At 33.6% G+C, this 11,760-nt stretch overlaps 1 protein-coding gene across 2 annotated transcripts; it reads right to left on the bottom strand.

The window, feature by feature from the left end:
• Positions 1–566: 566 nt before the first annotated feature.
• wfs1 (wolframin ER transmembrane glycoprotein wfs1) lies at positions 567–10,710 on the bottom strand. 2 transcript variants are annotated; one of them, XM_090115400.1, is made up of 9 exons: positions 10,527–10,710; positions 9,871–9,971; positions 8,084–8,183; positions 6,054–6,173; positions 5,294–5,409; positions 4,717–4,821; positions 2,265–3,454; positions 1,508–2,013; positions 567–1,232 (listed from the first exon to the last, which is right to left on the bottom strand). In XM_090115400.1, exons 1-9 carry the CDS (start codon positions 10,559–10,561, stop codon positions 860–862), a joined length of 2,646 nt encoding a protein of 881 aa, XP_089971526.1. In that variant the 5' UTR covers positions 10,562–10,710; the 3' UTR covers positions 567–859. The 2 variants fall into 2 exon arrangements, with proteins under 2 accessions (XP_089971526.1, XP_089971525.1); XM_090115399.1 differs by having other exon boundaries at positions 9,871–9,975; positions 10,528–10,709.
• Positions 10,711–11,760: the final 1,050 nt, after the last annotated feature.

Genomic DNA, 11,760 nt, shown 5'->3' on the forward strand with positions numbered 1-11,760 from the left:
CAATAAAAATACATTTCATTTGTAACAATTAAAGTGTTCTAAGGCGGTTTGATACGGTTCGATTTATTCGGTTACAAATGCGAAATTTAAATTTAAAATTATATACAGCATTATTTAATTTTTTCTTTCAACGCAATTATTTTTGGAGGCAAAATCTCACATTATTCTTATTAATTGAAATAACATTTGGATTGTAAAACCATACTGTATATTATTATATTATATTAGTACATTTGAAAATTAAGGAAGATTAATTATTAAAACTATAAAACAATTGGATATTAACATGGCTTAAATATAATCAGTTTTTATTATGTTTTATTTTACATCTTTTAAATTGTTAAAGACCATGATTTTCGCATATTGTAGGACAAATTTAAACATACATATGCAAATAAATATAATACTTCCCAATTCATTTAAATATAATAAATACGATTATGAAAAATACTTTTTATACAAGCCAAACTTTTAGTAGATTTTACAATAAAAAAAGTAATTTAGACCTTTGTTCAGTACAAATAAAGCTCATTTTTCAAAAGCGATGTTGGAAATAACAGTGAGCACTGTGTAACAATAATTTAAGCCATAGTTTCTATTAAAATATCGATTTTTGTTGGTCTTATATCTCTAGACATGTCAATGATATTCATATCCCACAATTTAAATAACAGAGCTAATAGCCCTTAACAGAAAATGACTTACACACATCAAAAACTATCATATATATTCATTTCTACACTATAAACAGTTAAAAATTAACAATCTCTCATTAACATGGAAATTTCAAAAACACGTGATCGACGTACAGACATACAAAAACTAGTCACTAATTTTCCTTTTACACACTGAAAAAATATCATTTAAAAACTATCACTGGATTCAATAGGAAATTCAATACATATTTAGTAGAAACGATACAATCGTTGACAATAGTACGACATAATTCTGACAGTTTCGACAAAGATGGCGCCGGCGTACTTCGACTTCCACGCGCAATTTTACATTCGACGCAACTAATTTCATAACCTAAAATGTTTAAATCTTTCGAGCCAATATTATAATGTGTTGTTGGATCATTAAATAGAGTCCCTTTGAAACGTATCTTGTCGTCTAATCGCAAAAGTTTCGTGTAGTTTGTGAAGAAATGGTCGAATATTATGTCGATTTCCGCGTGACGCTTTAGTAGACCCCCGCTGGTTTCCATGCTGACTTTCACTTCGTAGATATATCTACATAAATAATAACGTTGTATTAAATAATTTTGTCAGTTTTACTTAATTAATTGACTTGGACATTGTTTCGAGTTCTTTTTATTCGACTATAATTATTAACTTAATTGTAAGTAGTATTTAATGAATTACTTTAGTTTGCATTTGAGTGTCATCCTTAATTCAAAGAATCTTGATTTTATAATAACGGAACTGACGTGTTTTTTTGCTGATTTATAGACATAAAAATTTTATTATAATACTTGAAACTAATAAAATAAATAACAATAGCATACTTATTCATATTATTCAAGTGACAGCTTTTCCCGCTCTGCCTCGCGACTCTGCGTACAAATTCGCAATCCTCCAAATTTAGACCTTCCCCCTTTTGGCATAGAGTCGAAAATTCCTGTCCATAATAACACTTGAAGTACTCTCTAATAAACGCCGGCAACCAAGACGCAAAGTCGTTCCATTTATTTTTCACACTTTTTATTTTAACATCTTTAACATAGCCTTCCCAGTTAACGTTAGAACCTTCTAGAACAGAGCATTTAATTTGAGTCGCGGCCATGTTGTTTTCAATCCAAGATGGCGCATGGCATTGGTTGTAATAGTCGTCCCAATTTACGTAGTGCGTATTATCTTCGTAATCTGTTATAAATTCGTTCTTGAGAAGGTTTTTAAGACTGGTTTTGTCTTCGCTTAATAATTCTATGAGACCAGAAGGTACGCCCTCATCTTGAAATCCGACTATTAGCTGGTTGCTGAAGTATATTAGAGTTATAATGGCGATGCTTAGCTGTAATGGAATAGAAAATATGTTATATGAACGTAAAGATATCATTAATTCATTACTATAGGACATATTTTTGTTAAATGTTTCTTAATGTGAGTCAGATTGTGAAATTTAATTACTAAAGAAAAGGTTATTTTACATGGTTAGATGTAGTTAGGTATATTGTATTGTAACTCGTTATTATTTCACTAAATTCTCTAATTTCTTTATTTACCTGACCTAACAATAATAATAGATGAAAAATAATAGATTACCTGGAAAGGAGTGACAAATTTCTTCGTAGCCTCTGTCTTCGCCAACAAACATGTAACACCCAACCCCATAGCGAAACTCAGCAAGACCGTCATTGTATACAACAACCTCGACACCGGTATATATTGTAAAAACGCAAAAATCGGTAACGTAACCGTAACAATACCGATTATTGGCAAAAACAGGAAAGAACACACCAGTGCTAAAGTACCGCGTATCAAACCATACGTCGTACACCCGTGCGAACAAGTTATGAACATTTGCAACCAACTCAATGTAACACAATGCGGTAGGGTGTACTTGAAGAACCCTTGCCAATTACTCCTCTTAGCCATTGCTATTAGAATTACGGGAATTAGTAGCGAGAAAAACACGCGAGCGTTCAAGCAAAATTCAATGCTATTCCCAAGTATATAAGACGGATAGTTTGATATGTGCAAGTCTAGGAACCGCCAACCTTGGTGGACGACTGTATCTTTCTCGTAGGGATACTTCGCTAGAACGTTAATTCCAAAGGATATTAATGCCAAAACATCAGGGTACGGTCGGCCATTTGTACCGAAAGAAAACAGCGTTAAAAACATGAGGCAAAATGATAGAACGCAGAATTCAGAAAACGGCACCCATTGCGTAGCTATAAACGGATAGAGAAATAAATTGACAAAAAGCGCCAAGAAAAACTGTAAAAACGGCCCCAAATTATTTCGCACAAAGAGATTTTCCGATTCGTCCGGCTGCAAGTTGCCATCACTATACCTCAGAAACAATCCTGACCACTTCCGAAAATCGATAAACTGCCTTTTCGCTAGCAACATTTTGAACGTACAAATCACCATGGCAACGATGCTTATATAATACAAAATTAAAGGTACTAGATTGTATAGACTGTCCGTGCTAACTGACAGATAGGCTACGAGTAGCAAAGAGAGTTCTAGATTGGACAATCTGAAGGATAGCGAGCCAAAATAATAGAGCAATTTTAGGTATAGCACTTGTATGAACACTTGGGGGTGTAAAAAGGCCTGTTGCAATATGGGGATATGGTCTAGGGCCTTAAGGCTAGGGTCTGTTAGGGTCAATTCATGGCTGACTAGAGGCAATTCGCCCTGACAGTAGTCAACGGCGGCGGAAACTAGATTATCGACTGTGAGATTTCGGATTTCGTCGTTGGAACTGCACCGCTCTGGGTATTCTGAAAATACATATTGAAAATTTAACTATACAAAAAATGAATACATATTATATAGGAAATTTATTGCATTAAAAACAGCTGACCAAATCACCAAAATCTTACATGAATAGTACGCTAAAACTTGTTATTATACTATGCCGATAATATCGAAACATTTAAGAAATTAAAAACAAAATTTCTGGAAATAAATGAAAATAAAACATTTAAGAACTAAACAATTCCGTTATATGCAAGCTTTTTATTGAGGAGTTAATTCGGACAAATTTAAAACGTTTAAAACATTTTTGAAGTGAAACTTCTTTATCGGGGTTGGAAAAAAAATTAGTGTAACATTTTTTCGTTACGCGTGACATTTTTCCGTTACGCGCCATCTTTTTCTTGTCCCTACCACGCGTGACTCGACGTATTTCTGTAAAGTTGCATATAGTAAATTATTTTTTGAAAAATAAGGTCATGAACACAGAAATATATCGAGATAGAAGGAAATAGTTCGTCGATTTATATGAGAACCGAGCGTGTAACATTTTGCGTAGGTACTTTGACGTCACGCGAGTCTTGTAGTGATGTTCACAACGTCAAAATAATTATTGTCCCCTAATAAATAGAAACTAAGTAGGTAGTTAAAACATTTTATGGAATCGATTTGGGAATCGATTTTGACCTTGACAGAAGAATGAGAATAAAAATGAATGTTCATTTTTACAAGCTTTTTATTAACTTAAACTAAAACTCTATATGCTTACTTTTGACAGAAAAATGAGAAATCAACCTTTACCGCGTTTCGACAGTTTGGAATGTTTTATTTTCATTGCTGGTTTTCAATACATGTCCAAGCTGTAATGGAAAAGTAGCATCATTCCGTTGCCGTTTACATTAAATTATTACGGAGCACAAAAATAAATTGTTTTATAAGTAATAACAGATATTTTAGGGCAAAAAGTACTTACCCGTGAAAGGAAATATTTTCATTGACACCTTCAACTTTTTTGGTGGTGTTTGCACAGTTAATTATCGAGCACGGGGCCATTTTCTGTTTGCATTAGTACGTCACACACGGAGAGAGGTCGTGAACAGACTGAGCATCGTGGCGAGCAAAGACGATGATTAATCGTCTTTTCGCCACGCGAGGTACTTACACTCTTTCCTTCTATCTCGTTATATTTCTGTGGTCATGAAGGAGTTTCACTTCTTCCGTGTGTACACTAGTACACGCACACATTTTTTTTTATTTGCGTTAAAGGAATCAGTAAATAAAATCATACCTTCATGACTAATTTCTGCGGTTCGAATAGTTCCATTCCCGTGAATGTGGTCTCCGGCTTGAAGTGACTCCAATGCTTGACCATCATTCAACGCTGGGGCTTCATCTAAATAAAGTTTTATGAAATTATTATCATTTTGGTAATTAAATAAAAAAATACATTAATATAATTTATAAGTTATAATTTTAGATGTGATTTGTTTGATATGGATGATCTTAAGAAAAAATATATACAGAGGATTCTCTGTTTCAATTTGGCTTAAATTATGAAATATTATTATATTTTTTTATTTATATTTTTTACTGTCTTGTAATATAAAAATGCAATAACTAAACTTAAATTCATGTACATTTAAACAGCAAAAATGTGTTTGCTATGATTAGTACACTTGGGCTTGATTTTTCAATCCTTGGTTAAAACTTACCCGTTTGATACGTATTACACGATAATATTAAAATGTCACTTGTAAAGTGTCAAATACGGGAAGAAGAATACATTTTTTAATGGTAGTTTAATACGTTATTCGACGAATAAGTTTTAACCAACAATTGAAATATCAACCCTTAATTTAACATACCATGTGACTCATCCAAAGCCTCATCTTCCTGTTCCTTTTTGAGGGTAGTCGTACAAATCTCACGGATGCGCCGCTCTAACTGCGCCGTTGTTATAAACTGCTCTCCGTTCGATAAGCTGAAAAAAATATATTATTATAGATTTCATCAAATAAGTTTAAATAAATATTTTTTCACACAAATTGTAACTGTTCTTCTTTCAAAATCACTCGAGATATATTTTCTAAATAAAATAAAGTCAGTAAATCCTTTGATATTTCATTAAACGCAGTAGACAGCATAAAATAGCGCTTAATTGACAAAATCACACAAAAAAAAAATCAGAGTCAAAAACATTCATTTTTTCACAATTCCCCCCACTCTGAAAACAATTTTTAAAGTGAAACTTTTATTACATCGTCTCAAACTTTTTGGTCTGTGTAGCGCATGTCGCGTGACGGTCGAACCGTACGATAATTATCGTACAAGTACGATAATTTTGTGCCTAAGTTTCACTTTTACCGTGGTTTCATAAAACCACACAACATTTTGAAGTGAAACTTCTTTATCGGGGGTGGACAAAAATTTAGTGTAACATTTTTGCGTTACGCCGTACGCGTGACATTTTTGCGTTACGCCGTACGCGTGACATTTTTGCGTTACGCCGTACGCGTGACATTTTTGCGTTACGCCATACTCGTGACATTTTTAAGGTCATAAAGAAGTTTCACTACTTACGTGTGTACTCTAAGTACACGCAAACATTTTTTTTCCAATACTAACCTAGCAAAAAGGTCTCTAGCGGCCTTTCTCGCGACCGTTTCCTGCCGGCTTGCGGCGAGGCACGACTTGGCGCGCACTATCGGCGCACTGTCCTCGTCTATCACGCCGCTGCGTATGCACCTATGCGAGGAAAAAAGAAAAAATACGTGAGAAATGTTGGAAAAAGAAATGTGGCACTCGGGGACTGCCGCGGTAAAGCTATTGCATAGCATGCCTTCAAGCCACACCTCCGTGTCCGTCGGAGTGGGGAGCGTGAGGTTTTTTCGTTACGGAATTTCTCGATTCGGTCCCCGCGCTCAAGGCTCGCGATTGAAGCTATGCAATAGCTTTAAAATGAAGTTTTGTTGCTGAAACCGAAAAGATAAAACAGGAAAAAAATGTATGAAACATGAAACAATACGATTTTTTGTAGCTGAAATCGAATCGACCAAGTAACTTCGAAATATAAAGAAACTAGGTTTCCGCCCGTGGCTTAGCTCACGTTTTCAAAGACAAAACCCGCATAGTTCCCGTTCCCGTGGGATTTCCGGGATAAAACCTATGTGTTAATCCAGGTTACCCTCTATATGTGTGCTAAATTTCATTGTAATTGGTTCAGTAGTTCTTGCTTGAAAGAGTAACAAACACACACACATCCTCACAATCTTTCGCATTTATAATATTATAAGTAGGAAATTATAAAAATAGACATGGATAAGGTATGGTACCTATAATGTGTATTTTAGTTACTACAAAAAAGGTTTTCGGAATAATGAAGTCAAAGATCAAAGACCATGGAAATATCATAAATTCGTACACTTATTACATACACTCACAAAAACACTCACATAAATTCCTGCAGCTCAATCTGAACCCTATTCCATCTCCTTTGCCAGAGCAAAAAATCACGAAAATTCCCATTCATTTATTAAAACTACCACTTCATTACGATTAAATCCTATTATGGTGGTCAGAGCGGAAAATTTGTTTGCAGAATATGTTTATTGTTGTTGAAGAAGGAATGTCAATATTTGTACAACATTATTTGTTACCTCATAATATCATTTCTTGCATTTTTATTTTCTTTCACTAGGCATTTGCGTGTATGTCGTCAATCCGTGCAATTTTGAAATTATTGACGTTTTGTGTCATCTATTTCTTATGAATGCCAGTTACAGAAAATAAACAAAAATATCTAAGAAGGTCCCATTAATACATAAATGTACCTTTTAAACATCTAGGAAGAATTTCAAATTACATATTATATGTTTTGTTCCATACTAGCGACCCGCCCCGGCTTCGCACGGGTGCAATGCTGATACTAAATACACTACAGAAAAACTGAACGCTGTATACAAAAACATAGTGGCCCGCTCCGGCTTCGCATGGGTATAAAATATATAGCCGGGCGGCCGGCCGGTACCGCCGCAAACGCTACGTCCCGCAATTTTTAAAATCTGTAATATCTTCGAAAATATTCACTTAAATCATACGGTGTAATGTAGGGCCATATAGTACAATGTATTCAAGGTATTTAATTGGTTAAGGATTAATTAAGTATTGGTTAAAATCGATTCGAAAATTAGCCATTATTTATCGTAAAAAGTAAATGACAAAAAAAGTTATTGTGGGTTATCCATAAGAGATAGACATATACCACCGCGGACTTTTCTGTAGACCTTTTCAATGTGTATAATACTTAGTACATTATTTTGATAAAACTCGTAGGGTTCAGCCTGCGTTTGCAATGTAAGCGGAAAAAATGTAATTATTTTACGACATCACATTAGAAACCTCAAAAATAACAGTACTTCTCCACTATTTGATGGATGTTATTATACATATAAACCTTCCTCTTGAATCACTCTATCTATTAAAAAAAACCGCATCAAAATCCGTTCCGTAGTTTCAAACATTTAAGCGTACAAAGGGACATAGGGATATAGGGACATAGGGACAGAGAAAGCGACTTTGTTTTATACTATGTAGTGATAGTGATTAATAAAAAATTGTTTCACTTAGGTTTTATTTTTAAATTCTAGTAAACATACCTTCGCAACATTCTTCTTGCTTCTGGGTGTGCCTGTTCAGTTGCGCAAATTAGCCATTCCAATGCCTGTTTGAAGTTTGATATTTTATCTGCCTCTAGTTCTGAAAAATAAATTTATTTTTTAGCTAAGTACTTTTGCCTTAAAATATCTCAAATAACAGTTGTTTAGAATAACACAAAAAATTAGTTTTCACTCATTGAAAGTCATGCCAGTATCATGTAACCATAGAAACAAAAACATAGAAGAGGTTTGGATAATGATTCTCTTACAAATATTATGTCTCCTTGTTATAAAAGTTAAAGCATGAGCTATAGGGGCATAATGAAGAAGTCTGAATTTGGCAGTAGTCCAGTCTGTGGGGAAATGTAAAAGCCTCTGCTCTACAAAAGGTGGCGTAGAAAATGTTTTGAAACAATATTGTTTAGGTATGAAAGGTTAATAAAAATCCAAGTTTTCGACCTTGACGGACCCAGGCGCTAGCCGCCATCTTGAATTAAAGGTGCTAAAATTAGGTATATTTTAAATAACTTCTCAATTGTTTACTAAATCACAAAAGTGTCTATGAGGGGTTCAAAGAAGACAAAATTACCTACATTTTTTTCATACATGATTATTCTGTAAGTCTTAAAGGTAAATAGTTACAAGCGACGGAAATAATAATATTTACAGAAATCATATAATTTTAATTTTGTTTAAAAAATGTGCAGCAATCTTTTTTTATTATTTTTGATGGTCTGGGCTGGTTAATGGTGGCTTCTTCATTATCGTTGCTGAAATTTTCTGTTTCATTGTCTGTATTTTTAGTTTCCAACCATGAAATTTCGTCGATTAAATTTACATTTTATTGATAACTTTACGAATCGTTCATATCGGATATCTTCTAAGGATTCCTTATCCATGTCCCCTCCGTAAAAAGTTACTAGAAAGCGTGCTCCAGCGTCTTCGATTTCTTCTGGTCATGATGACGAAATTTCATGGTTGGAAACTAAAAATACAGGCAATGAAACAGAAAATTTCAGCGACGATAATGAAGAAGCCACCATTAACCAGCCCGGGCCATCAAAGAGAATTAAAAAATGATAGCTGTACAATTTTTAAACAAAATTAAAATTATATGATTTCTGTAAATATTATTATTTCCGTCGCTTGTAACTTTTTACCTTTAAGACTTACAGAATAATCATGTATGAAAAAAATGTAGGTAATTTTGTCTTCTTTGAACCCCTCATAGACACTTTTGTGATTTAGTAAACAATTGAGAAGTTATTTAAAATATACCTAATTTTAGCACCTTTAATTCAAGATGGCGGCTAGCGCCTGGGTCCGTCAAGGTCGAAAACTTGGATTTTTATTAACCTTTCATACCTAAACAATATCGATTCAAAACATTTTCTACGCCACCTTTTGTAGAGCATAAATACCTACAGACTGGATTACAGGATAAAAAGTCAAACACTGGTTAGGTTACATCAATAAAATTATCACATACATCTTATCTTAATATATATAAATCTCGTGTCACAATGTTTGTCCTCAATGGACTCCTAAACCACTTAACCGATTATAATAAAATTCGCACACCATGTGCAGTTCAATCCAACTTGAGAGATAGGATAGTTTAAACATGTAGGTACCACGGGCGAAGCTGGGGCGGACCGCTAGTTTTATATAAAGAAAATTAAATGCACCATTCCCCACAAGGCCACAAGAGACTTCACTGTGTATGATAATTATAACATAATAAAGTTATAAATAATAATAACAAATAAAAAGATAAATTTACTCACCACATTTTTCCTCTAGTAATTGTTTCGCCAGAACAACCTGTGATTCGGCACACCCATCTTCAGCTAACTGGTTTCGGAGTCGCTTCAGAGATCCTTGTGGTCCATCTGAACGAAATAGATTCAACAAAAATAATAAGGAACCAATTATTGTATTGTATTCATGTACTGTGTTCTATGTGTGTAGAAAGTAAGAGAATAGCAAAAAAAAAACACTTCAAATTGTTTTAAACCTTTTCAATAATGCACTTAATTATAGGCTTGCAGTGAGTGTAAGTTTGATCCAAGTGAAATCCTTTGAAGAGTTTATCGTCATATTTATTGCAGCAACAATTGAACTAAGTCTTACAAAGGAATAAATAGAAAAGTAAAATCACTTAATTCCATGTCTCCTCGAATAATAGGACAAACAATAACAGGTTGACTTGGTTCTTTCATGCTATATTTAAGAATGTGTCGTTAGTGAAACAATATTCATTCCATAAGTCTTTTTCATTGAATTGTAAACTTAATTTATATCGATGTTTTACATGACTAATATAAATTTTTCAACTTAAAGGTGGTACATACTTAACATGCATAATTACCTACATATAACTTAAAATAGGTACATAATAATATTGTTGCACTTTATAAAATTATTGAATTTCAATCACTTACCATGTAGATTCCAACGTTTTCTTCCTACAGGCATTATTTCATAACGTCACAAAAAGAAAAACAACTTTCTTAATTTAATTTTATTACTATAACCAGTAGTAAGTTAATTATTTAAAAAAAATCTTATTCTAAATCAATCGATTGTTCTGTCAATTTGGCAATTGGCAAAATATTATGGCACAAGTGAATTTGTCAATGTGAAGTTCACTGGTGGGTGTTTACAGCTCAGAGGTTTACAGTTTCCGCTTATTATGTTTAATCTAGGGAATTCTATTTCGTGTTAAATTAAGAAAATCTGTGGAAAGAAGAATAATCTATTTGATGTTAAATGAGTGAATGGATTAAAAAATTACTCTGAAGTGTGGGGCTTTATCTAAAAATTATCTAACTGTAAATATCAAGTTGTCTTACTGCAAGCTACCCACGTATTTACACCCACTTTCCAAGTGCTTGCTCTCTTGTATTATTATTAGAAAGCTTAAAATAGAAACATTGTAAGCAGTTAAATAAGTTGCATCCTGTAACTATTTTAAAATTAAGTCACCGAACACCGGATAATGCGTTTGCCACACTAGACGGAAATTTCCAAAGAAAATTTCAAGAAAATGACCTCAGATACCAAAAGAGACCTCAAACATAGATACACCGAGATTATATCTGTAGATTAAATCTGTAGAAGGGTCAATTCTGTACATTGAAAATATTGAAAAAATAAATAGCAGGGGATGTTACTGGGTCGATACCAAACCCAAATATTATGTGATTATAAAATTTTTTGTCTGTCTGTCTGTCTGTATGTGAAGACATCACGTGAAAACTAACGGTTCGATTTTGATGAAACTTGGTATAATTATACCTTATAAATAGGATAGGTACTTTTTATTCTGGAAAAATACGTAGAAAAAAAATTAATCTTAATTTTTCAGTTTTATCCATAGACGTTGTTCTGTAGAACCGCGAACACACGTTGCGTATTATTATAGGCCTAGCCGTATTTGGGTCCAATAGATATTTATAAGATGTCATTTTCAGAGTTACTCAAAATGGAGACCATCCACGTGAAGACCGACATCCGCGCGAACGGAGTCGCGGGCGGAAGCTAGTTTTTAATAAGACATGTACATTATAGTACAATCTGTGGACACAGATACGACACAGATACATAATTTATTGATTTTAATGTCAGACACACGTCAGACAAATGTCAGAAATTCAGATATCAGTCACTCACTC

This window comes from Colias eurytheme, chromosome 23, assembly GCF_061535395.1.
Source record: "Colias eurytheme isolate Ceu_HAF_F1 chromosome 23, ilColEury1 Martin Lab GWU primary, whole genome shotgun sequence".
Taxonomy (NCBI): Eukaryota; Metazoa; Arthropoda; class Insecta; order Lepidoptera; family Pieridae; genus Colias; species Colias eurytheme.

Excerpts from the sequence above, each read along its gene's own strand:
- wfs1 (XM_090115399.1), bottom strand. The coding sequence starts at position 10,561 with ATGCCTGTAGGAAGAAAACGTTGGAATCTACATG. Across the intron at positions 3,455-4,716 it reads CGCAGAAATTAGTCATGAAG|AATACCCAGAGCGGTGCAGT; the intron begins GTATGATTTTAT and ends ATGTATTTTCAG. Across the intron at positions 2,014-2,264 it reads AATTTGTCACTCCTTTCCAG|CTAAGCATCGCCATTATAAC; the intron begins GTAATCTATTAT and ends ATTCCATTACAG.